The sequence below is a fragment of the Pelecanus crispus genome, chromosome 2 (genome assembly GCF_030463565.1).
Source record: "Pelecanus crispus isolate bPelCri1 chromosome 2, bPelCri1.pri, whole genome shotgun sequence".
Classification (NCBI taxonomy): Eukaryota; Metazoa; Chordata; class Aves; order Pelecaniformes; family Pelecanidae; genus Pelecanus; species Pelecanus crispus.
The window spans coordinates 162,212,358-162,239,088 of NC_134644.1; the positions used below are offsets into that span (position 1 = coordinate 162,212,358).

A 26,731-nucleotide genomic window follows, 5' to 3' on the forward strand; every position below is an offset into this window, starting at 1 on the left:
GAAAGCACCACCCTTTTCTTTCTTCCCCCCCAAAAGGTCACACTGCTTTCTGAATGCAAGATGAGTTACACAAGATAGGCAGACAGCACATGGAAACCTGAAAAATTATTTCGGCATCACTACCATCCTCAGTCCTTGGTACTCCAACACTCCTGCCACAGAGGCGTGAATTTCTCTGCTTTTCTGCTCCGCTAGTCCTTCCCCTTGCTCCACTCATCTTCTTTACACCAACACTGACACACCTGCCCCACTCCTTCCTGGCATGCTTCCCATTACAAAAGTCTATTTTAGTTTTTTCCTAATTTAAAATGCCAGAGTTTTCACTTTCACCACCAATGTATCGCCCCGTACTCTTATTTCCCATTCAACACACTATTTCTAATTCTTTTCTACAAGTCTCTCCTGCCTAACACCATGAGAGCCACCCACTGGAACCAAGCCATATAGTTCCTCCCTCTCGACTGCCAATGCCTTGTATTAAAGCTGCTCTTATTAAGGCCTCGAGCTGATATTCTCCTAACTAGATCTCCAAATGATGAGGTAGCTGTCCTTCTCCCTTACCAGCCAAATAGCCCCTGGCACACTTGATCATGTTTCTTTCTGTTAATGCCTTGCCCTACCTTGGTTTCTTTAGGTCTCTGGCTGGGCTCCTCCTGCGGCTCCAGGTGTTCTCTGGCTGCTCTGCGAGGAGCTCTGATCACCAAGGCGCACACCTGGGAGCCACAGGCTAGGTCTCAACTAACAACAGGCCTAAAACCAGGCCACAGACTGTTCTCTGGCCTGTTCACGGTTAGGAACAAGATCACCCCAGCGCACATTAACACCTGGACATCTAGCTCGACCCCTTTTGTAGGCCTCCACTGCCAGTGATCAAGCCTTTCACAGTCTGTGTAACACGCCCAAGATGCTGCCCTCGCTGGGTATGGCGTACATCATCTCTCATGCTCCCCACAACTCATCCCGACGGGTTTCACGCGGGGACACTGGGGCTGATGGCTCTGCTGGGACAGCCCTGGGAAGGGCCCAGACAAGGAGGCTGCTCCTCCTTGATTTGAGGCCTTCATTTGGGTCCCTGCCTGCCATTGTGCACCCACCCCTGTGCTCCTCTGGCCTTGTGCAGATAGGACTTGGACGGGCTGATGGCCCTGGGATGAGCCTGGGAGTAGCACGGCAGGGTATTACTTGGGCTCCCCCTCCTGCCACGGGCTCTCCGAGCTCCCTTGGGGGTGTGCAGAGGAGGTCTGTCACAAAACCTAACACTGATCGGCTCAACTGCCGCCACATCCTTTTCTGTCCTTAGGCACAGTCTCACCCCCTGCTCTTCCATCCAGAAAGCTCCTCCAAGGATCAGTGGACTGACCGCCTTAATCACAACTATCATTCTCCTTAAAACCTTGAAGTTTTTCCCCCTCACTTCAAACATAAAGTTAATATGGCCTTTTACAATTTAACGTATTCCTCAAGTTATTTCCCACTGAGTACCGCGATGACAGCTCCTAATTACAGGCCCAGGCAGCAGCTTCCACTGACTACCTGCTAAACACAAAAATGAACAACGCTGTCTTCTCCCCTGCTCATCTTCACCCTCGGGAGCAGCTTTCCATACACATCTGGCAGCCTCCCTTACTTCCTGAAAACTCTTGCTGTGCTGCTCAAAACCGTGAAAACTGTCATGCTCCTGCTGTAGCGAGACCACTCCTCCTCATTCTGAGTAATACCATCCACTTCTTTGTATTCCCACCTGTCCACAGCCATCTGTTGCCTTTTATCTTGTAAACATTTTGGAAAAGCACCAATTTTTTTTTTTTTTTTCCTCTGAATACCTCTTCTGAGCTCACTACAGTACAGCCCTAGAGTCCGTGACTATGGCTTGTAATGCCAATAGCAATACAGATTTTTTTAACCGATGAAAAATACCCAGTAGTTCAGCTCATCTCAATTGTTTAAGACAAAGCTTTTGGCTAGAGCACAGGAAAGAAAATTTAAAACAGAACCCAACTACGGTGCCACCTTGATTATCAGCTATTTCTTCGTCAGCTCTTTGGATTTCTTCCTCTCCTCGGGAGTACCTATCGAGGTTTTCCTAATGAAAACAAACAAGAAAGATCAGTCACAAATATGCAGAAAACCTGACGTGGGCATATTTGGTGCCCATGTAGTAACATTATCAAGGCACTCCGTCTACACAAAAGATTAAGGTACAGGAGGAGAGAATCGGAACATCATTCGGGCACCCAGGATTAGTAACAAGAATTTCTGCGCTAAAATAGGGCTTAGTACATGCGATAGTTAAATACTCATCCAGATACAAAACTGAATGTCTCGATTAATCACAGGTTAATAATCCAAGAGTGTGGCAGAACCCAAGAAAAAACAACTCCTAGCAGACAAGAAAAAATTCATATGGGCATTTGAGAGATGCTATACAAAGTACTATGGACAATTCCGGTTTCATTCAAAAAAAAAAAAAAAAAGAAATTCAGATCTAACCAAAAACCTGTGCAAGCAGGCTATGAAGATGTTTAAAAAATGAAGTGCCTGTCATTCAAAAAGACAGTGGAAGAACAATTTAATAAAGCAAAACTCAGACAGAGGAAATACGATTGCTGTATATAATTTTCACATAAGTTCCTCTAGGGACAGAGGGCTACTTAAGCTCAGAGGCAAGGCTGGCAGAACAACAAACACAGATAAAGCAGACATCAATGCATTCAGTTTTTAGTCCAATTTGAAGTGAAAACCCAAGCCCCAAAACCGCTGTTTGTAAACAGTGTCCACTCAAAAATCATAAGGCAATTCAGAAGGCACGGTATAAGACACGTATTTCAGCGTATCGCTGCTATTTCATGGCTTCTGAAGAAGGTATTTCCTCCACCCTTAGAGCATATCTATATATGCTTAATATAACATAACAGTAAGATGTTAAATTATAATTAGAGAGCAAAACCAAATGCTATTGTAGATGACGCTAGTCTTCGGAAGAAGTTATTTCAGCTAAATTAAAATTACAGCTCAATAATTTCCCTATGTGAAATACACTACTTATACAAAACCAGGAAAATAAATTAGTATCTACTTCTTCTGCATCCTGGAACACCCCAAGGTCTTCCATCATTCGCCGTCTACGCATCTTCTCCATGTCATCCATTTTTTGCAAGACTGCTTCTGCAGTACTAAGACAAAAAGTTGACATGTAAGAGCAAAGATAGGCAAGTACAAAAAGATAACAACATCTCAAACACTACACATAATCAGTAGGACATTTTAAAAAAGTATGCACAAAGCAAGAGTCATGGACAACTTTTTAAACACTACTTAAAAATTAGGTCAAATGTTCACTTTTTTTTAAAGAGATTTAAGAACAAGTGTTTGAGGATTTGCAAATATACACTGTTTTCAGGTTTATTTTCCCCTCTTGCTGAACACAGTAAAAAAATGTTGTAGTAGGAAAAAAAGAATTCTGAAGATCATAGTAAGATAACAGGAAGAACTATGGCAGTTTTTTATAACACTTAAGTTGCTCTGCATGATTGCATTAAGTCATTTTCAGTTCACAGCCTTCCTCAGACAACAGGTTGCTTATTCTTCTCTTAACTGTAATTTAAGTTTCATGCTGGTTTTCCATGACTTTATATGCTGGAATAAACATCCCACTGCTGTTACACTTTGCAAACCTTTCAGAAAACAATGTCAATTGGGGCTTCACAAAGAGAATTAAGCCATGGACAGACAGGCAGAAACACTAGGGCTACTTCACTTTGGCTGTATTCAACTTTCCTCGGTATCTTAACTCAAGCGAGCATTATAAAATTATTAGTAAGCATGGAAGACAAGTTAATTAAAAGTGAAGGCGCTTCTGACACTAAAAAAAATTGATTTACAGGGCAAGTTAAATCTACCGAAAGTCACAACGTAAAGCAGGTCTTTTGGTTCACAAGACAACACACAAACCCACCCAGCCCATACATAAAAGATCCTCTAGTACGAAGATCTCTCTGCAACTGGCAATCCCAAAACAAAGAGACCAGTGGCCACTTTAAACATTGGCTGTGCCCAAATTCTTTACACATGAAGCACCTTCCAAATACATCCTCCTGCACACACTCTCAGACCTGGAAGTCTGTTAACAGCCACAAGCACCTACTTCTGAAAAACTCGGGTTGAACACCTTGGCTGCGAAGTACAAAGGCCCACACCTTACAGAAGCCAATACACGAACAACAACTACAGGACATACCAGCGCAGGCAGAGGAGCAAGGAAGAGGAGCTACCTGATCAACGGCAACGGAATGTTAGCAGAGGTTGCCAACAACATCCTGCAAGTTCCGAGCCGGGCAACCCTGGTGGGACTCTACTATGGCGGGCACCTGCAGCACAGCAGTTATCACAAGGACGTCGTGTATACAGAGGGGCATGTAGGGAAGTCTCAGCCTAACCGCTGAATGCATTTAGCTCTTGCTGCCAGGAATAACAATACCTTTTTCTGTTGTCAAAAGAAGAAGAAAGTCCCTAGCCAGTATTATGCCATAGCACAAAGGCTTGCTAATAAGGTTCATTTTAGTAGCTTTGCAAGATGATGAAAAAAAAACCACTTACTTTGTTATCAGTTTGTCAAACAAAACAGATTGATTTGTAGTGGTGTAACGACTTCGTCGAAGTCTGCAGCTTCGGCGGACCTCCAAATCCCCATTTGCTTCACGGACTTGTTCTGCAGCTTTTGCATCAGCTCTGCTCTTCAGCGTTCTGGTGACTAAAATGCATCCATATATAAAATATTTTGAGACAGAAGATGTGTTATTCCCTTTATTTCACCGTTACTCTAGTACAATGTAACAAAATCTGCAGGGGATTGATTTTTTCTTTAAATACTGAATTAGAACTTATTCTCATGACCACTGCATTCAACTTAAAATTACTTATGTTTAAACTACCTACTTACAAGCATGACTTGCACGACAACTTTTTAATAGACTGGAAAGCCAATCTGATGAAAACAAACACACAACTTTTGTTCCATGTAGGGGGCAAGTTTATTCCAGTTACTTCTTTCTGGAAAAGCGAAAACCAACAAATACCTCTCTCTAAGGTGTTTCTACTCCATTCATGTAAACTTGTATCTAATAGGTTTTTTAAAAAATTGTCTACGTGGGAAGTCTCTTCTTAAGATGCATGTTTTTAGTACGCTGTTTAAGCATGCATCACTTTCATTTTCTGCATCATGACGCAAAAGCTCTACAAGATAACAAATGTCTCAAGATAAACTCCTCAATACCAAACAACTCAAACACTTGCCTGCTTTAAACAGAGATCTGCCCAGTATTTACCACACAGCATCCTTTGCCACGGTTCCGTTACTTGCATCATTAAAACAGTCAGGAGAGGTCAGTGAGAAAGTAGTGCACAATTAGAACTTGAATTACCACACACAAAGTGCATTTCAGGCCTTCACCCTGCTGGGGTACTCAGCACGGCAATTCGGTCCCAAGGTAAATCGCTGAACTTCAGCGACACTTCCCCGTGTCAGTGGGTTTGTGCGCCTCATGACTGAATTCCTTTTCAACTCCCATATATTATAATACTGCAATATTCCCTCTTATTTGCAACAACGGTTTTCAATTAATTTGTGTCCTGCAGGCTCCAGAAAATCCACGTCACAAAGAAACCTGAGCTAAGGAACAGATTCTCTAGTGCCTAAGAGCAGCCTAGAATTCACACTGCATTCTCCCCACGCCCAAAGGAATTGATAGCATATCCTCCTATTTGCACCTACCTCTTCTCATAAACCTCATAGGAAATTCACTGTCTTTGAGAGATCTGCTCTCACCACTGCACCTGATTTTGGCTGATGAGCTCAGAAGTTTTGGGGGCCAAGTTAAATGGAGTGACCAAAAGCAACCCTTCTCGGGAAACAGGCTAAAAAGGAATCCTCGGGAGTTACCACCACTTACCTTCTTTATATTCTTCTTCTTTTGGGTCTGATTTTGGCTTTGCCAACTGCCTACATTAAGAAAGAAGGCAGAGGAGAGAAGGGAGAAAAGAATTATTGTATAGAATTGTATAGACTATATAGGATAATATTGTATAGAATCACTGCATAGAAGTATTGTATTGTATTGTATTGTATCGTATCGTATTGTTCCCCATCAAGACTAGGGAACCGACCAAGTTTATAATCCAGTGCTCCACATCATGCAAAGAAAAGCCTGTGGACCACACGGAGGATTCAGATCCCAAGTCTGCTGCGTACCACAGGCAGGCAGTTCTATAAGGACATAACTTTCATAACCTGCTAACCTTGAAGTCTCAACGGTGCAAACAACATCTCAGTAACTAAACTGGAGGAGAGATCCCAAAGGAGTTGGGAAAAGATGCTTGGTTTTTATACAAGCACAAGACTTTGACTAAGAAGAGTGATTCTAGTTCTAACGTACTGGCCCGGATATTAACGTAATCGTATTCCCCCCCAGATTTTTGGCTGTAGATTTATCATGACATGACTCGTCGGGCATGCTTTCACTTTTCCTTTTAGTTCTAGGACTTGAACAGAGATTGGACACCTACAAATACAGTACCTCGTAAAGTGTCTTCGACTGACATTTTCACTTAATATTTCCATGCTTTTGTCAAAGCTAGAGTCTGAACAAGGCGGCATGTTTTTTCTCATTGATCTTAAACAGTGTCCATTGAAGCATTCAATTTTGCCAGCGGAAAATTCCTAGGGAAAGAAGAATGTATTTATCTGAACCGTGTATGTTAAGCTAAGAAGGAAATTCTCCCTCATTTACGCAAGTTTATTCTCGAACTCTCCTGACTTCATACTGGTGCAACTAATGGCAGGTAAGCCTTGAACCACTTCTGCACCAAGAAGTAGCTCTCAGAAAAAAAAAAAAAACCCACAAACCAACAAACCAGCTTTCAAAGCTAAAGCTCCCCTCCACCACGCTTTTCTTGTGGACAACTTAATATCCTTTGAAAAAATTACTGCGGCAAAGCCTTTCATATAAACTTTCATGGAAAAACAAAACCCTTTTATTTCAGAATTGGCTCAGAGGAGCAGTCAAGCTTGACCTTGCATGTCCTGGGATTCAAGTGTAGTTAGGAGAGTTTTGCTCCTACCTCTGTTCCATTTGGAAGGACATTCAAAGATTTCCTTCAGGAGGATGGCATTTATCCACGGGAAACCAAAGAGAACTCAAGCTACATTTTTTTTTGTTGCCGTTGATCTTGTCACGTTGGTATTTCTGCAAGGAGGATGACTACTATCACTTTTACTACGTGAGGAAAGCTGTGATGACCGTGAGAAGTGGCTCGTTTGGTTTACAACCCAAAGATTCATTAAGAGTACACCAAGCTAAATCTCACACTGAAGAGGGCAGAAAACAGACCAGGTTCTTCTACTTCTTGACACTAACTTTACCGAGAGATACTTCCATTTGTAGTTGATGGAGATGATGACAGAAGCGTGAAGAAGGTCGCTACAGGAGGGCAACGATGCACACGCAAGGCCCTTGTAGGGCCACGCAATGAGAGCCGCGGCCACCCGCTGCTGGGGAGTCAGCCCTGAGCCACAGAGCTGGGCAATCCTCTAACTGTCTGATGGTCTTCTCTTCAGCCAACCTTGAAGAAGCCGTCCCCAATGTTCACCTGTGTCCTGGTTCTGGCTGGGACAGAGTTCATTTTCTTCCTAGTGGCTGGCATAGTGCTGTGTTTTGGATTTAGGATGAGAATAACGTTGAGAACACACTGATGTTTTAGTTGTTGCTAAGGAGTGCTTACACTAGTCAAAGACTTTTCAGCTTCTCATGCCCTGCCAGTGAGCACAGCCAGGACAGCTGGCCCAAACCAACCAAAGGGCTAATCCATGCCACGTGATGTCATGCTCGGTATATAAACTGGGGGAAGCCGGCTGGGGGGCAGCGATCGCTGCTCGGAGACGGGCTGGGCATCAGTCAGCAGGTGGCGAGCAATTGGACTGTGCATCGCTTGTTTTGTATATTCTTTTATCATTATTATTATTGATTTTCCCTTTCTTTACTGTCTTTTAATGGGACTGTCTTCATCTCAACCCATGAATTTTACCTTTTTTTTTTCTCCTTGATTCTCTCCCCCATCCCACTGAGGAGAGCAAGCAAGCAGCTGCATGGTGTTTAGCTGCCTGCCGGGTTAAACCACAACAACCTGACAACTTCTCATCATAAGACAGACCTTTTACATGAGGAGGATTTCAATCACCTTTCCTTTGTCTCTCGTTTTAGAGAGCACCTCCCCTCCCGCAGTACCCCGGGCTGGTGGAGCCAGGCCTCACGAGATGCCTCCCATAGCTGGCTTTTGAATTTGGGCATCTGCGATGAAACCCCTAAAGACATTTTCTGCTTCTCGGATCCAGCACAGACGGATGTAACGAGACCTAAAGCTTAATGAGAGGCAGTCTGATCTGTCAGAGTCACCTTTAACATTTTTCCTCTCAAAGCAAATCTTAAGAAAGAAATTGTAACAGAAAGCCTTTCAACTAATTCTTAATTTCACAGAGCCCTAGGTTCACTTGAAGAAGGCAGGTCTTTGTGCACGCTTACACATAGGAGTATTAAACCAATACTTTCAGCACTCATCGCTGAGACAGCTAGGAAAAAAAGCCCAGACCAAGAAATAACGATGTTCTCTCACCTACAAACGTACTCAATGGCATTCCTACAGCTGCTATGACTATGGCTCACATATCATCCTACAAAATCTACAGGCATGCCTGGGAACTACCAGTAATGCTAGGTGACGTGATTAGCGGCTAATCTGCATGATGAAAAGCGGCAGAGAAGCACCGGCGGGCAGAGGCAGCCCGGTAACGCAGCGCGGGGGGAGCAGCCCGGCCCCGCTCCTCGCGAGGCCTTCGGCCAGCCCGAGGCCTGGCTCCAGGGTGAGGGACCCCCCCGGGGCACGGGCGGGAGAGGCCTCGGGGGTCACCCACCAGACCGAGCGGGAGCCTCCGCCTAGAAAACGACTCACGGCGGGACGCCAATCACCACAGTCCGGCCCACCTGTGTCCCGGGGCACAGAGGTCGAGTGCCAGTGACAGGAGAAGGGGCCACACCTCCTCACGGCCCGCGCCATCGCCGGCAGACACTGAGCCAGCGCAGCCAGCGTGAGGGGCTGGGGTAGCTAGGGCTAGAGTTTGGGAACCAGGTACTGGAAAGGCCACGAGTCTGGGCCAGCTACTGGAGAGACCGGGGGTGGGGTCTGAGCCCAGCGCTGGACTCGGGGGCAGCTCCAGGGAGGCCACGGGTCTGGGCCAGGGACCTGGCTGCGCCTGCGCGCGGGGTGACTGGGAGACCAGGCCAGCCGGGGCCACTTACTGGCTTGACTGAGCACCTCAGGACAGTTCCACAGGGATACACGCAGTACACGTGTGCGTGCGCGAGCACACGCGTGGGGACTGAACACCAGCAGCTGGGACACGGCTGTGCACCTCTGGGGCCTACACACGCAGCTGCCAGCCCCTGGGGAGACCCAGGCACTGGGGGCAGCTACAGACAGACTGGGTGCCCAAGACCAAGTAACAGGGAGATCCGTACTACATATATGCATCTCTGTGTGTATTTTCCCACTAACAGGTTTTCGTCCTGATCAGCCAGAGAGGGAAGAAGGATCAGGCCACCTGTACTGTTCATAGGGCTACCAGATTCAGCTCCTCCAAACACACAGCGCTTTCAAATAAGGACAACTTCTTAAGTAAGATTACTTTATTTCTAAATACACGATTGCTTGTGAAATTAGACTCCGAAGTTGGGAGCAACTCTGGAAGATTTAGCTTGCTTAAACTCCAAGATACCCGAGTTATAACTGCCGCTTTGGATATTTCTACTTCATTGATCTAGAAGCAAATATCCCTTGGGAGAAATCTTAAAGGTTTGCCGTATCAGTTAAGAGATGACTACAATAATACGTGCCACAAATCTCCGGGCCAAATCCCAGACTGAAAGAATAGAATCATAGAATTGTTTAGGTTGGAAAAGACCTTTAAGATCATCCAGTCCAACCATTAACTTACACTACCAAATCCACACTAAACCAATCAAGGGTAGACTAGACTAAACCATGTCCCCAAGTGCCACATCTACCCGTTTTTTGAACACTTCCAGGGATGGTGACTCCACCACCTCTCTGGGCAGCCTGTTTCAATGCTTGACCACCCTTTCCGTGAAGAAATTTTTCCTAATTTCCAGTCTAAACCTCCCCTGGCGCAGCTTGAGCCCATTTCCTCTCGTCCTATCGCTAACTACTTGGGAGAAGAGACCAACACCCACCTCACTACACCCTCCTTTCAGGGAGTTGTAGAGAGCGATAAGGTCTCCCTTCAGCCTCCTCTTCTCTAGGCTAAACAACCCCAGTTCCCTCAGCCGCTCCTCATAAGGCCTGTGCTCCAGACCCTTCACCAGCCTTGTTGCCCTTCTCTGAACACGCTCCAGCACCTCAATGTCTTTCTTGTTTTGAGGGGCCCAAAACTGGACACAGTATTCCAGGTGTGGCCTCACCAGTGCCGAGTACAGGGGCACAATCACCTCCCTGCTCCTGCTGGCCACAGCATTCCTGATACAGGCCAGGATGCTGTTGGCCTTCTTGGCCACCTGGGCACACTGCTGCCTCATGTTCAGCCGGCTGTCTACCAACACCCCTAGGTCCTTTTCGGCCAGGCAGCTTTCCAGCCACTCCTCCCCAAGCCTGTAGCGTTGCATGCGGTTGTTGTGACCGAAGTGCAGGACCCGGCACTTGGCCTTGTTGAACCTCATACAGTTGGCCTCAGTCCATTGATCCAGCCTGTCTGGGTCCCTCTGCAGGGCCATCCTACCCTCCAGCAGATCGACACTCCCACCCAGTTTGGTGCCATCTGCAAACTTACTGAGGGTGCACTCAATCCCCTCATCCAGATTATCGATAAAGATATTAAACAAGGCTGGCCCCAAAACAGAGCCCTGGGGAACACTGCTCGTGACCGGCTGCCAACTGGACTTCATTTACCACTACTCTCTGGGCTCGGCCACCCAACCAGTTTTTTACCCAGCGAAGACTACGCCCGTCCAAGCCATGAGCTGCCAAGAAGAACAACAAACACTTAGAGAACGTCAGCACACATGTTTGAAAAAAACAGTATAGTGACCTGGGAAACCTTCCTATGTATACTTAGGCGCCTGTTTGCTTTTTTAAATTTATTTTTAACGCAACGTTCACGATACAATACTTGTGATATTCTTTATCCTCTGTATTTTCTCTTTACCTTAGTCTCGGCTCAAATCGGGACACAGGCAAAGCAGTAACAATGCATATTGCTAACTGACCGTCCTCCATTTGTAGGAAGGCATCCCAGTTCAGTGAGATGGCGGACACCAAGAACCATTACGTCAACTCCAGCAAGCTGCCAGCAGAGCAAGAGTAACTAACTCTTATCAACCCTATCAGGCTGAAAAACCACACTCAAGAAGCCAAGTTCAGCAGAAGCAAGTGGCTCAACTGGAAAGATAAGGCAACTGGATGAAAGAATTTTGTAAAGTACTTCAAATTTTGAAAGCATTTCCTATTTTGTTACTTTTCTCATGCTATAGGAAGCAATTAGCAATTGTTTCTAAAGTCTTTTTACAAAAACTGTGTTTAGCTAGCTGGGATCTCTGAGGCAGTAACTCTGCATTGAAGCACCATCAGAACAGATAAATGTGCTCAGGCAAAAAGGCTGTGAGCTCTGCTCCTGAGGTCCCTATACAGGCGAGCCTGAAGGCTTAGCCTGGAAGAGTGCCAGTTTCCACTTTGCCCAGACAAAAAGGGAACTCTGGAGCACACTGCTCTCAAATACAGGTCACAAGACAACACTCTTGTTCAGCCTGGTGTATTACACCAGGGTTACAGACCTGCAGATACACGGCTTCCAAAGGGGCAGTAAACCCTTTGGATCTGCCATGGGACTCCTTGGGACTGGAAACTTGGAAGACGATAAACCCATCAGGTGACGGTTTACCTTAGACCTACTGCCATATGCTCCTTACTGTCTACGGATGAAATAAGCTCAATAACTAGAGATAGACTGCATGCCGGTATCAGAAAAACTGCAAAAGCCGCCACCACCAAGTCCTTGCACATCAACAAGACAGGAAAGAGGCATTAGGACTTGAACATGCAGCTAGCACCAGCAGCAGCATCTCTGTCATCTCGGGCACTTCTGCATTGTCTCGGCAGTTAGAAAGCTCCAGCAAAGCCCAGCCATCCTACCAATGAAGAAAGAATGACTCCATACCTCAAAGCATGGGAAAGGTCTGGAAAAAGGGAAAAAAAAAACACAAAAGAAAAGAAATAAAAAAACCAAACCAAAGAATAACCTTACAGCCCGTTTCATAGCGATGACTCTGCTTGGGTTTCAGTGAAAAGTTTACATTTAGTTTCCTCATTCCTGTTCTCCACACTGAAAACGTGCCAGCTGTTTTATCTGCCTAACTGTGCAGAGCCTTCCCCCATGTGCAACCGGCAGCTGAATTCCCTGTAGCCCGACAGCCATTTCTAGCGCAGACTGCAAAAGCAAAGCAGCGATCTTTACGCAGATTCCACGACTGCTTGCAAAGAAAAAAAACCCAACTACCCCAAGGATTTCTTCCTTCTTAGTTCAGCAGTCTTGAAAATAATGAAGAAAAAAACCCAAAATTAATCCATGCAACTGAAAATCCTGAAAGAGTTCTGCTGGAAGGAAACAGGGTCCACTACAAGCATCACTCCAGGGCAGGGCTCCCCTGAAGAGCAGACCACTTCTGAGCTGGATCTGGTCCGCCTTCATCTGTCATGGAAATGCGGGACACCCTGCGGAGCAGATCCTGACTTGGAAAGAGCAGAGCAGAGTTTTAGCTTTTGAAGGCTGCAGCCAAACCAAGGAACTTGTCAAAGTGAAACGGTTCAGTTACTGGAGCAGCAACACCGAGGTGCAGGCACCATGGACTGCTTGAGACCCTTTACGACCACGTAAGCTGTCTCTTTGGCGACTTTCCTCTACCCTAGCAGAAAAAGCTTCAGTACAATTTTCACCCTTTCTAGGTGAAGTACAGAAGGGCTTCAACTACCTACGGGTCTCTAAGCAGAGCTCTGTTTTTAAAGCACCCCAAGCAGCACCTGCACCCACTCGACTAAGCACTATTCCACAGGCGCTTCAGGCCACCAAGGACGCAGTCCCACGTCACGTACACCTCGTGTCGAGTGCTGGTTTTGATGCGTTTCCTTCATCACAACAGCGAGCGCTCTCTCCACGAGCGCTGCCGCAGCTCAAGCGGTCTGTCGGACCTTCTCAAGACAACTTTTTAGGCAGGCGCACCGCGGGGGCAAAGCAAACGGGGAAGGGGAGGGAACGCGCCAAACCACGAGGCCGCGCCGAAAGTTCTCATTCGCGGGCCCGCGGGCGAGCCGGTGCCCGTCTCTCAGCCGCCGCCAGCGGCGCCCCGGGCCAGGGGCGCTGCCGAGCCCGCCTTCAGCTGCGGGGCCACCGGCAACGGGGCCGCGGGGCCGGGCCGGCCGCGGAAGGCGACCCCGAGCGCCACGCGGCCGCCGCTCCACACGCGGCCGCAGCCGCGGGCGCTCCCCCAGCGCTCGCCTTTGCCCCCGTTTCTCCCTCCACGTGAGCCCCCCCGCCCGTGCGTCTGCGCGCGGGCCCGGCGTTCCCAGCTCCCCGCCCCGCCAGCTCCCGAAGCCCCCGGCCGGCACCGGCAGCCCCCGGCGGCGGCGCCCACCCGCCCCGCCCCGCCCCCCCCGCGCCCGCGGCCCAGCGCCTGCCCCGCCGGGCCCGGGCCCGTCTCCCCGCGGAGCCGGGGCGGAGCCGTGAGGAGCCGGCGCTCCACCCCCGCCCCCCGCCCCCCGCCCGGTACTCACGGCCCCGTCGCCTCTTCTGCTCCCCCTGGATCCCGCCGCCCCGGCGGCGGCCGAGGCGGCGCCGGAGCGCGTCCAGATGCGGCGGCTGCCGAGCGAGGGGGGCTCCAAGGAGATGAACTCGGAGCTGGAGTCCATGAGGTCGAAGGGGGGGCGGCAGCGGCGGCTGTCGCGGGCCGCCGGGCCGGGCGGGCGGGCGGCGCTGCTCCGCAGGACCACCATGGCGGAGCGGCGGGGGGGGCGCGCCGGCCCCGCGCCCGACTCTGCCGCCGCAGCCCGCGCGCCGCTCGGGCGCCGCGCTCCCCGCGGATCCCTCCGCCTCGCCGCCCGCCCCGAGGGCCCCCGCCGCCGCTCCGCCGCCGCCCGCCCTCGCGGAGGCCGGCGGCGCGCAGCTCCGCCCCGCTCTCCCCGCCGCCGCTTTTCCCGCCGGCAGCTAGTCCCGGCCCGGGCGGCGGAAGAGCACGTGCGGCGCTGGGGCCTTTCGACACTTTTGGCGCGTAAAAGTTGGAGCGGGGAGCTTTGCCGGCGCGGGATTGGCTCGGCGGCGCGCGATGCGCCCGCCCCTCCGCCGCTTCCCGCCGGCGGGGGCGGGGCCGCCGGGCTGGCCGGAACCGCCGCTTAAAGGGGCCGCTGCCCCGCGCCGCGGCGCCCGTGGTGGCGGTGGCGGCGGCGCGGCTCCCCGTCCCCCCGCGCCCCGCCCGCGGGCTCCCGGCTGAGCGGGGCCGCCCCCCCCACCCCGGCCGCCTGCTCCGGCCGTGCCCGGGAAGCGCCCGAGGCGAGCCGGGATGGCGGCGCGGCCGCGTTTCCTCGGGGAAGGCGCAGCCGGCGGCTCCCGCCGCGCCCGGCACTTCCTGCGCCGCCCTCGCCCCTCCCGCCGAGGCCGGCCATGGCGCGGCCGGCGGCTGCCTACGAGGCGGCGGTGCCGGCCCGCCCCGCCTGCGCCTACACCAGCTGCTACTGGTAAGGGCCGCCGGGGCGGCGGGAGTCGCGAGCGATAGTCGCGCGTCGCGACAGGCTGCGCCTCGGCCGGGAGGCCCGTCCCGGGGCGGCGTGTGAGCTGGGGAGCCGCCCGCCGCGGCCGGAGCCCGCGCTGGGGACGGTGCGGCGGGCATCGCCCCTGGGCTCGCCCCTTCCCGGGAAGGAGGCCGGGGGTCAGCAGGGGCCCGCTCTTGTGTTTTGCAGCGAAGAAAACGTTTGGAAGCTTTGCGACTACATCAGGCGGCAGGACCAGTTCCCTTTGGAAGAATTTTACGCTGTTTTCATCTCCAACGACAGGAGGATGGTGAGTGCCTGAGGCGCCATCCCCGTGCGGCTTTGGCGAGTCGGGGCTGCGGGGACGGCGGCCCAGGGCGGGGGAGGCGGGGGACCAGGCCCTTAGGCCGCGGCCCGACACAGGTGAGATGGGGGCCCGGGAGCTTTAGCCGCGGCCCGACACAGGCGAGCCGGGGGCCCAAGCCTTTAGACCGCAGCCCCCCAGGCCTTTAGACCGCAGCCCCCCCTGTAAGGGAGATGTGGTCCAAAACCCTCTTGCCGCTCGTTTTGGCTCAGAGGCGTGCAAACCACACCATGTAAGGTCTTTCAGTTATCTGATGCATTCAGGACCATGGGAAGAGGCACAATGTCCCTGTGAGCTGTGGGGGAATTCTTCCCTGGAATCTGTCAGTTTAGGAGAACGGTGACGTTCTGTGGCCCAGGATAGCGTCTCCAACTTCATGCTCCTGAAAGATAGAAACTAGAGAAAATTTTCTGACCGCAGCACAGATGTAAGCGGATAAAGTGAACAGGTTAGCAAAGAACTAACAAGTTAACCCCAAATCAATGTGTATTAATCTGAAAGGTTTTATTAACTTCAGGTTTATTCACTTTGTAACTTTCAGATTCCGCTCTGGAAGCAGAAATCGGGACAGGGAGATGAGCCTGTTGTCTGGGTAAGGCATTCCGTTCTCTCTCAGTAATCCTGGGTGCGTGCTTCTGTAGTTGGTATCTGCAGGATCAGAGGTGGGCAGTCTCAGCCATCTTTACTGTAACAAACTGTTCCATCTGAACATCAGGAAACGCTTTTTACTGTGAGGGCGATGGAGCGCGGGAGCGGGTTGCCCAGAGAGACTGTGGAGTCTCCATCCTTGGAGATATTTAGAAGCCGTCCGGACTTGGTCCCGGTGAGCTGGCTCTGGATGCCCCTGCTCGAGCAGGGGGGGCTGGATCAGATGACCTCCAGAGGTCCCTTGCAACCTCAAGTATTCTATAGTTTTGTATTAAAATTTAGTATTCCTTTACACCAGATTAATAAAGAGCCTAAATCTGGTGCTCTTTTTACCATTCAGTAAAATGTACAGGTGACAAACATTGGCCAGAGTACATAGCAGATTTGTGAAGATTGCCATCTGGATATTGTTGAGGCTACCAGCTTTGTAGAATTTGAAGTAGATGTCTGTACTTGTAAGAAGTAGGTGTGTGAAAATATCCATGTAGGCCTGACAGAGGGTAGAAAAATATAAGCATTATCTGTATTCAGGTGTCAGCAATTAAACTGACCCATAAATGGTAGCTTTGGAGTGTCATTTGATCAATGAATGCAATTCAGTGATTGCTACAAACCACTACAAGGTGGGGGTTTTTTTCAAATATGTATCGTTACAGAGTTCTTTCAGTTATCTGGCTCTGGGAAAAAACCTCTATTTCTTGTGGCAATTCCTGTTCCTGAAACTCTGCAAAACAGTCTGCAGACTTCTGAAGTTCTGTGATTTCCAAATCATTCATTCGCTCCCCAGATATCGGCATATTTGTAGTACAAAAAGGGTTTAGTTTAAAAAGAGATCCAAGTGTTGTGAAGGTGATCTAAGAAGGAATAGGAGAGTCGAGAAAGGCCACCGCAGAAAGTGGATTTCTCATAAAAGCTCATGGATCAGAAGGTGTTTTGACTTTGATGTTTCAGTGGATCGTAGGCTATGTAAAGCTTGTAGTTAATTTTTCTTATACTCGGTAACGTATTCTTCTAAATACCGTAGCATATGGTTGTATGTGTATATCGGCCTGGCAAAATAGCTTGCCTAAGATCTTTTTCATTCCAATCCCTTTGTGTTTAGGATTCTTTAATACTGAAAGTGTCAAAAGACAGTGCTTCAAACTCTTTTTGTGAGTGGATTTAATGTAAGCTTTAGTAAGCTGTTAACAGGTACCTTCAGTTACCTTGAAAAAGTGTGATCTAGTACCCACAGGCATTTTTTCCCAGGTTCAAGAGCTACTACAGGAATTTGTCTTACTCCTGCGTTCCTCTTGATCTGAGGCTGTTTGCTGCTTTTTCATTTGCATGCTGTTTTTTCAGCAGCTAAATGCTCGGCACTCAAATTCACAGGCCATGTTACTGCAACGGGTACCGCTTCTCTTATTAAGAGAGATCACTAGATAATGTTAATGTTAAGCTATGATCATATATTGTTGTGAGCTTTTATCTAGGACTGGGTCTAAGACAAAAATGCTGCTTCCACTCAACTTTTGTGTTTTGGCGTGGTTCACAAAAGAGATTTTCTATTTTCTTAGGAGTAGCATACACTTTAGTTTAGCTGTCCAGACTTAAATCAAAGGGCGCTGCAAAGGAATGGGGAGAATACCGAGACTTCTTGAAAGGCGAGGCGGGCATTAGGAAATCTCTCTCCTGGTGCCAGAAATGTTACAGGCTTAATACTTCAAGGACAGAAAGCAGGGTGTAGAGAAAGGCTCTGTAGCTTCTGCTTTTAGGAAGCATTCTTTCTTCACTGCCTTTGCCAGTTTCTCATTAACAGCTGTTTACCTAATGGCCCTTACCCTTCTTCCCAGGACTACCATGTTATCCTACTTCATGTTTCCAGCGGGGAGCAGAACTTCGTTTATGATCTTGACACAGTGTTGCCGTTTCCGTGTCCTTTTGACTTATACAGCGTCTCCGGAGGCCTTTAGGTTGGATGACAGCCTTCACCCAGAATTTCACAGGTGATGACCTAAGTACAAAGACCACAGATGTTATTTCATGAAATCAAAGTTGAAGTTTTCTTTGTGGATGCGTAGCGACAGAGGTTTTTTGCCATACTCCAGCAAAATAAATGCACTGTGTTATTTTTCTAAAGCTCTTTACCTTCGGCATCAACAGCCCTTTTCTTTCGTACTGTAGTTTCTTGTTAACTAGTTAAGTGCTTGGCACAATGTTGCTGACTCTATGTATTTCATGAAATTAATGCTCCTTGATGGGAGGAAAGGGCTCTTGTTCCAAGTGACTAATGTGGTATTGTATGCACGCATCTTTTGATACAATTTTGCATTACTGCTTAGGAAAATCAGAATGATTCGAGCAGATTTGTACTTGAAGACATTTGCCTCGGACAGATCTCACATGAAAGATGCAAATGGAAAATGGCAGAAACCTCCTCCTTCATACCCTTGCATTGAAACGGCAGGTAAGCTGCCAGAGCTCCTTTATCCTGCTTACAGTGTTGAATGACATAGTCCAAGATGCACACAAGAAATGAATGTGCTTCCACAACCTGTGGCCAGAAGCACATCCAGCTAGTTGTCATGGTTTAACCCTGGCTGGCAACTAAGCCCCACGCCGCCCCTCACTCACTCCCCCCGTGGTGGGATGGGGGAGACAACTGGAAGGGTAAAAGTGAGAAAACTCGTGGGTTGAGATAGAGACAGTTTAATAGGTAAAGCAAAAGCCGCGCACGCAAGCAAAGCAAAACAAGGAATTCATTCACTACTTCCCAGCAGCAGGCAGGTGTTCAGCCATCTCCAGGAAAGCAGGGCTCCCTCACACATAATGGCTACTTGGAAAGACAAACACCATCACTCTGAACATGCCCCCCTTCCTCCTTCTTCCCCCAGCCTGATATGCTGAGCATGATGTCGTATGGTGTGGGATATCCCTTTGGTCAGTTGGGGTCAGCTGTCCTGGCTGTGTCCCCTCCCAGCTCCTTGCCCCAGCCTACTCGCTGGTGGGGTGGGGTGAGGAGCAGAAAAGGCCTTGACTCTGTGTAAGCACTGCTCAGCAAAAACAAAAACATCCCTGTGTCATCTACACTGTCCTCAGCACAAATCCAAAACATAGCCCCATACTAGCTACTATGAAGAAAATTAACTCTATCCCATCCAAAACCAGCACACTGGCTTATTATTTCATCTGGAGAAAGATAGGGCTATGAAGCATTTGGTACTTCCTTTTCTGAACACGTAAAGTCTAGCATGCCTCCTGGCATTTACCATTATCAAACATTAATTACTGAGCTTCATAAACTGAGCAGAGAATGAGAGGTAAGTAATACGTTTCTCTCCTTACAGGGGAGAAGCAGGGAACTGAAGCAAAGAGGCCAAGTAACTTGCCTGGGGCTCACAAAGTGAATTTTTAACACACTGATTATACCACACTTCAGCTGGCAGGTCCCATCCTGCCAGAGCAGGTTGTTTTGACAGGAGGAAGTTTTCAGGCTCCGCTCAGCGTGCTAGGTTTGCTTGCATGAGATGTTTGAGGTTTCTCTACCAGGTGGACAGACCTGAGGACCTTCAAGGCAAACTGGCAGGTCAGCAAATATTTCCCCAAGCCTTAAGCCTCTTTGAAGTGATAGTCTAGATAATGGCCTCTGGACCAAGCAGAGAGAGAAGTAAACACTTGTGATCTATACTGTAGAGCTGCTTAAACCATTCTTATCACACAGCATTTCAGCTGCTTCTAACCATGTGTTTGGCAAGCTGGCTGACATTTGCCGTGTGTGTGTGTGTGTTCTCTCACTTTCTTCCCAGATGGAGAAAACTGTGGTGAAGTTTTGCTTTGAAAGAGTTTTCGTGTTATTGCTCTGCACATTTGGTTCTGTTGCTTTTTTAACAATGCAGTACTGCTATGTGTTTATGTTACAGGAGACAGGGTCAAAGAAACATGTGTTGTGTTTAGGTCCAAGTTTATGGTGGTTTGAAGTCGCTGGGAAGTTAATTCTCAGTCTTTGCTCTGGCTTCTAAGGAAGCTTGGGGTTTCACACTAGAGTAGAAATGAATTACAAATGTGGGCAGGAGCACAGATGTAGCCTTCATTGTGAAGCTTTAGGTGTTTTCTAGACAATCCAAGAATAAATTCTCTGTCTTTGTCCTTAGCTCCAGTAAAGGTTTATACAAAGGTGGTGTAGCAAGTGGAGAATGCCTGGACTGCAGTGGATGGTTCACTGTTAGCTGGAGCCTCCTAGGTGCTGAAGCCCTTTATTCTTGTGATAGCTGAGAGCTAATGAAAGTGGGAGGAATGTATATCAGGCCAGACCAGGAAGGTGAAAACTTCTACTCCAATCAAAATAGTAGAAAACCTTACTTGCAGACAGTAAGTTACAGAATGCCTCAAACAGTTGCACATGTGTACAGGTGCCTCTGGCTGTGGGGAATGACTCTCTAGCTGCAAACCCTTGTAACTCTCCCCTTATCTGTCTTGCCTGACCAAGCTTTACCTCACTGATGCGCAGCAGCCACATGGTCTCAAGCAACCTCCAGATTGCCTCTGTGATGTTAAGAGATAGTGAAAGACACACAGATCTTCAATTTCTCCCATGCTTTATTTCTTTGCTCTGTACCTTGCCATGCTGAAAGGAACATCCATAGGTCATCCAGTCCAACCCCTGCTCAAAACAGGGGTTCCTTAGGGCTCTGTCCAGTCTCACCTTGAACACCTCCAGGGATGGAGATTCCACCATCTCTCTGGGCAGTCTGTTCCAATATTTGACCACTGTCATGGTTTTTAAAAAAAAAAAAAAAATTCCTCATACCTCATTGGAATTTCCCATGTTCCAACTTCCATTCTTGGCTTCTCGTCCTGTTGCCAGGCTCTTCCGAGAAGGCTCTGGCTCCATCTTGTCTGTGTCCTCTGATCAGGTAGATGTAGACAGCAGAGAGATCTCCCCTGCATCTTCTGGGCTTAAGACTGAACAGGCCCAGTTCTCTCAGCCTCTCATTGAATATCATGTTGTCCCGCCCCAACCAACGTGATGTTCCTCTTCTGGGCTCACTCCAGTATGTCATTGTTTTGGGGTTTTTTTGTACTGAGGAGCCCCAGACTGGACACAGTCTTCCAGCTCTGGGCTGATGTGCGCTGGTCTCCTGGTCAGCTGCCTGAATGTTGCAGATGAAAGGAACTGGTTACCCTGCACCCACGGGAGGTGGAAGGTCATTCACTAGGTAGCTTCAAGACCTGCATCAGAACAGGAACAGATTGTAACAGATCTAGGATGTTTAGTTCAAGTTGTCTTTCATTCGGTACCACTTTCTCCAGCTTTGTTTTTTGTCTTCCCTGTATTCACTTGAGGTATCTTACAATGATGCGTGCTTCAACGTGCACAATGCTGTAAGTCAGCGAGGGCTCTGGGTTTAACTGTGGTGGAACAATCACGTGCTTTAACTTTCCGCTGACTCGAAGCCCTATGCTTCAGTGACGCAATTCCGTAGATGGGCACGTGTCCTGCAGGCCAACATACAGGGTTAGAAAACAATGCTGTCAACAAGTGGAACTGTTAATTCCCCTCCTTTAGAGACTGGTAAAGTAATTTTAAACTTGATGGAAAACTGGGTGGCAGACCTTTTGTTATCATAAAAGAGCTTGGGGCATTAATGTTCCACTGCAGATAACTGTTTTCTCCCTGTTGTTTCACTTAGACAAGAGTACTCTGCTTTCCATGTTAATTTGTCTTTGCGCAAGATTAAATTGCTTACATGGTTAATGTTAGAGGTGACTGCAATTTAATGGCTGAGAGAATTTACATATTGCAAGCTTGTATAATAGCCACAGCACCTGAGGAGGACTGCAAGTGGAATGTAAATCTTTAAAAATAAAAAAAATTCTGCTGCTCTTGACCATGTATAAATGCTACATAAAGGGTGCTCCTCCTTGCTTTTGTGGAGAAATCGTCATGGTTTGTCAACTGCAGCATCCAGATGTCTCTTCTGTAAATTCTGCTGTTTGTCACTCTTCCTCTGCTTCAGGAAGAGGACTTTGTGGTGTTCTCACAAAAATGTTGCTGAGCTGTTTCCTAAAGCTGCAAGGTCTACCATAACATGCATGGCATTCAGATACAGCCCATGAGTTAAGAAGAGTGGCACAGAGAAGACTGTTAGCTCCTGAATTGAATACAAGGGGAGAGATCTCACTAGGTTTTTTCCTGTGGATAGCTCTCATACTGCTTCAGTGCCAGCTGCTGACCAGTTCTTAGACCATCCGCTCTTCACAGGAATATTCCCGTTTGCTTTGCTGAAACAATTTTTCCTTTCATTAAACTTCTCTGATGGACTGTGTTATGCTCTGCCCCGATCCTTCTGAATTTCAGAGAGTATTTCACTTCCTACAGACATTGTGACAGCAACTTCCAAGCTGTTAGCAGCAGCAGCAGCTGTGTTTGTAACTCTACTGGAAGAATGCCCTTTGGGCTTCTTCACCATTCACAGAACAGTTTTATGAAATTCTCATTCTGCTATGCTCGGTGCACATAAAGCAGGGAATTCTTTATCTTTCAAATCTTGAACTAGATGAAGAATCACATTAATTTTACAACAAAAGCATCTGGGAGGAGAAGACAAGTTGGGAACTGGAAAACAGGCTTACCAGCCTACCAGCAAGCAAGAGCTGTTAGCCACTACTAACTGTTCTTGAGCTACACAGCAAATTGCTGGGCTTGTGCCGCTTTAAATCCCCACATAGTCAGGCAGAAATTGGCCCTGTTCTGCCAGACTCACTTCAGCAGTAGGAAGATGCTTGGCTGGATGTAAGGATTTTCAACGTGCAGAGCCCGAACAGGCTAACGCGAAAAGGATGAGGGGCCAGACCTCGGAAGTGCTGAGAGCTGGGCTTGGGCAAATCACAAAGCTGTGCCACGGTGTAGGTGTGGTGCAACCAGAGGGCTTTGGGGGCTGGATTATGGCTGGGACTGCTGGGTCTGGTATTCCCAAACACCATCTTCCCTTCCTCGTATGACGCTGTCCATAACGGTAAGCCTAATTGCACAGGCTTTTTGCAGCTGAAGCAAACTCCATTCTATGGATTTTATAATCCATTCATCAGAGCCCACTCTTGTTTGGTTCTTAATCCTTAAATGCGCACGTGAATCATCCATGTTAAAATAAATACTTAAATACAGCATGAAAGCTATAACAGTAAATCCAATGGCTCTCCCACTCTGTTCTTTAAACTCATTCTCTTCCTGTTTTCTTTTAATGGGCATTTAAAAAGATGATTTGCACAGATGGTCAGTGAGAACATAAAACAACAAGCCCATGGATGTTTGCAGTCAGAGCTGAATAGGCTGAGGAATCGGGAACCTCTGATCAGCACGGTGCTGAGTCAGCAAAGCTCGTACCCAGCCAGCTCCAGAAAAAGGATGTACAAGGCACCTGAACCCAAAACTGCACACCCGCACTTCCCACTGAGCTCTCTGGGATCCACGAACGGGACAGAATGGTTTCCACCTCTCCTGTGGGGGTCAGAGCAGATCACGCTCCTGGCAAAGAGCAGTCACGGTTACTCTTCTCTTGAAACTAGGGCAGTTAACCTTTTCCCCCTCTGACTTCATTCCGTGGTTCAGGATGCAAAAATAAAAAGCGTTTGCCCCTAGATTTGTGCCCTTCTCTGCCTGAGCATCCCTCTAGGCTACGGGCCGGGTTACGTCAGGCATTTCCTCCGGTCTCCATATTCTGGCCTTGCAGCGGGCCGGGCCACGTACAGCAAGGACAAAGTTTGGGGCTGGAGGGAAAGCAAATACGGAGCAAATACTGCGGTGTGGGGAGTAACAAAGCATAGGTTTGCCAAGGGGCAAATCGCTTCCGAGAGACACAAAGCAACTTCCAATTCTGACTGCTGCTCTCATCCAGCTCCTCTGTAGCCAGTGCAAGAGCTGACTCAGTTGACTTTGGTTCAGAACTTAATGGGGGAATATCTCCCTGCTTTTGAGTAATCAGATTTGTGTGAATGCAGGAAGGCTACAAGCACCTGTTGCGCTGCAGTTCCTCATGCTGGTTGTTATTTGCACTTCAGTTCTCTGATGCTACTCGACCCTTCTAGGCTGCTGTTGCAGGGAAAAATCTTGGATGAACTTGGATGATTTCATCAGTATGAATCCCAAAGTGGGATGGGGCTCAGTGTTTCCCCTTCCGGACTTTGTGCATCGATTTGGCAGACAGACTGATTACAGCTATTCCTTGGAAGGACAGTGAAGTGAACAAAGAAGTTCTCCCCGCTTCTGTTTTGAGTGGGTGTGTTTTGTTTTGCTGCTCATACATTGTATTTATAGTTCACATTTCCTTACATGGAATAAGTATTTGGGGGAATAGAATACCCAATCAGAAATATCATGAACTGAATAAAAACTTTTGATTATGTAAGAATGAACTTGGTTTTTAATATATCAAATCAAAGGCATCAAACCGTAAGCATATTAGTTCTCCATCTACTGTGACCCAAACTGAAAAGAGCATTTGCATGCTGTAAGAAAAGCTTTTGGAAAAATAATATGCATAAAATGCTGAACACAGAAAAAGGGGAAATGAGACTATATTGAAAACTGCATCACTTACTTACAAGTCACTGACAGCTTGGAGGCAAACCGTCTTGGACATTTATGGATCAGCGACCCCACATCTAAAGCACAAGGAGAGGGAATATTGACCATCAAGACACACAAGAGAACAGCACGTCCATGCACTCAGGTAGAAATGTTCAGAACCTTCCCCCACGCCATGACCCCAAAACTGTTATCACACAGGACTTTAATAAGCAGACACGGAAAAGATCATTCTGAATGTTTTGCAACAGGCTCGGGATTTCTAAAAATTAGAAAACATAAAAATACTGGATTTGACACTGTGGAATTCTTGACTAGACCTCAGCTTGACAGGTAAAGAGAAACTGATCACCAAAGTAAAGATTAGCCGTAGCCCACCTACAAGTGACTGTGCCTTGGCTGTATTTATTATGTGCAAACAGATGAATTAGACCCCGTTTATACGCACTTGGTGCTTTACAAGTTCCAGTTTCATAAAGCTGGAAAAAATCCTGAACTCCAACTTGAGAAGACAATCTGACTTCAAAGATACATGACTATTCTTTAAGTTAAGACTCTTCTGAAGTCACATCCAAACAAAAGGGTCACCACTGTCAATCATAAGTAGATGAAAACAACCACCAAAATTTAATCCTTTCCCTCAGACTACAGAGAAACAAACCGGGGAGAGCTCAAGGATAGCAATAAGACCAAGTAAAATGCTACAGAGCGCTCAGCAAAGCAAAAGCCACAAGAAACGGTCTTTTCGGTACATTAGGAACACAATGAATCCTAACAACAGTACAAAGTCCATTATTTGATAGAAATTCTTCAGTACCGAGAAATCTACAGAAGCCAGAACTGTTCAATACACAGCTCTAACAGTCTCCAGTGATACACTGGTACGCAGTGACAAATACTGTCAAGTCCAATAATAACCAAGAGTGATAAATGACAGCAATTCAGGCTAGCCACCAGCACACTGGATCCAGCTACAGCACGGCCAGGTCATCAAGGGTGTTGCAAGAGAGGAAATAATCCAGAAGAGAGTCCTACGAAACATTAAGAGAGCACAGGAGTATGCCTCACACAGAAAAGCTCCCCCTCAAACTGCTGTGTTTCACAAAGACAAGTTTGGGGACAATCACAGTATACACACACATTCCCCAAATGCGATAGCAGAGGGCTTTTCCGTCTAGCAAAGGTAAAAGAGCCACTAGCCTGAAGTTAAAAGCAAATCATTTCAGTTACAAAAAATGGCATCTACTTCTAATCGGCTTAGGGGAATTCATTTACCACCACAAGTGAAATAGACTGCCTGGCTGGCAATATTTAAAGACAGCAACAAAAGGGTTTTCTAGAGGATGCGTGCTCGCTCAAAGAGGTCCCAATTCAGGGCACTCCTATAGTTTGCATCATGCAGGTTGTTCTAAACAGGGTTCCTCTAAGTATCCACAAGCTTTCTTTTTTTGCCCGAAATCCTTCTAAGCAAAAACAAACAACCACCAGACTGCTGGTCAAAACCAACAGCACCGCTTTTCAAATCCCTCTCTCATTCCTCCGTTTAAGGGACTATTTGTTTTCACGTAACGAGTTTCGTAACAAAATCCACTTTTTCTTTATACAACGTTTATATGCACTTTGACATCCCCAACGTGCTCTCTGCACATCTCCCTCTTACAAATAAGTGGCATCTATCCCAGCTTGCAGACCAAGAGACAGCTCAGCCTTCGCTGTTCTACGTGACGCTTTGTGCAAAGTCAACTTCGCCACCCTCCAGCTGCCTAGTTAACCTACCAGCAAGCCCGAGCAGCAGCTCACAAATAAAGCACAAGTACCTACCAGATAGCCTTCACTCCTGCAGATACTCTGAGCCCTTTTAGGGATCCAGAACTGCCTCCGTTACGCGGTTTATGGAAGTCGGTGTCGATCTCCAGTGCCGCACATCCTGATCTAGGGGAGAGCCGAGCGTCAGAAGGCACCCCAAGACCCCGGCACCCCCAGAAGAGTAAACCAGACATCCTCCCCAACTTTGCCTGCGCATACACCACCGTACGGCTCCTCCACGCTCGCCCCCGCGCTGCAACGCCGCGGGATGCGAGACAACTCCGGAGCCAGAACTTCATGGCTCGCTGGCTGCCGTCAGCCTGTCCCTCAGTCCGTCAGCCCGAGCGCCAGCAGCCCGGGGACACCGGGGGGGAGCTCGCCGGCTCCTCCGGGCGCACCGGCATTCAACTTCTCGACTCCGCGACCGACCAGCCACACCGATCGTCCCCGCCCTGCGGCGAGCAAAGCCGCGCACAGGCTCCCGGCGTCACGGCTGG

General features: G+C 48.2%; 2 protein-coding genes and 1 long non-coding RNA gene across 4 annotated transcripts in view; 1 reads left to right on the forward strand and 2 right to left on the reverse strand.

Moving 5' to 3' along the window:
• The window catches only part of LOC142597269 (ATPase family AAA domain-containing protein 2-like), a 38,558-nt gene extending 24,455 nt beyond the window's left edge, over window positions 1-14,103 (reverse strand). The window contains exons 1-6 of the mRNA XM_075728151.1: window positions 13,885-14,103; window positions 6,573-6,715; window positions 5,949-5,998; window positions 4,597-4,750; window positions 3,077-3,173; window positions 2,008-2,083 (exon numbers count right to left, since the gene is read on the reverse strand). Coding sequence (XP_075584266.1) covers window positions 2,008-2,083; window positions 3,077-3,173; window positions 4,597-4,750; window positions 5,949-5,998; window positions 6,573-6,715; window positions 13,885-14,103 — 739 coding nt within the window. The remainder of the gene's footprint in view (window positions 1-2,007; window positions 2,084-3,076; window positions 3,174-4,596; window positions 4,751-5,948; window positions 5,999-6,572; window positions 6,716-13,884) is intronic.
• A 1,024-nt stretch (window positions 14,104-15,127) lies between these two features.
• On the forward strand, window positions 15,128-24,111 carry LOC142592948 (protein N-terminal glutamine amidohydrolase-like). Its single transcript, XM_075705708.1, is given in 7 exon segments — window positions 15,128-15,163; window positions 15,759-15,809; window positions 17,698-17,796; window positions 17,798-17,850; window positions 18,187-18,311; window positions 20,210-20,216; window positions 23,943-24,111. Coding segments are annotated over 7 exon segments (477 nt in total). The 5' UTR covers window positions 15,128-15,160; the 3' UTR covers window positions 24,082-24,111.
• On the reverse strand, window positions 17,762-26,356 carry LOC142592949 (uncharacterized). 2 transcript variants are annotated; one of them, XR_012830852.1, is made up of 3 exons: window positions 26,250-26,356; window positions 20,652-21,340; window positions 17,762-17,858 (listed from the first exon to the last, which is right to left on the reverse strand). It is a non-coding gene; the product is annotated as an uncharacterized LOC142592949 (long non-coding RNA). The 2 variants fall into 2 exon arrangements; XR_012830853.1 differs by lacking the exon at window positions 26,250-26,356 and adding an exon at window positions 24,446-24,500.
• Window positions 26,357-26,731: the final 375 nt, after the last annotated feature.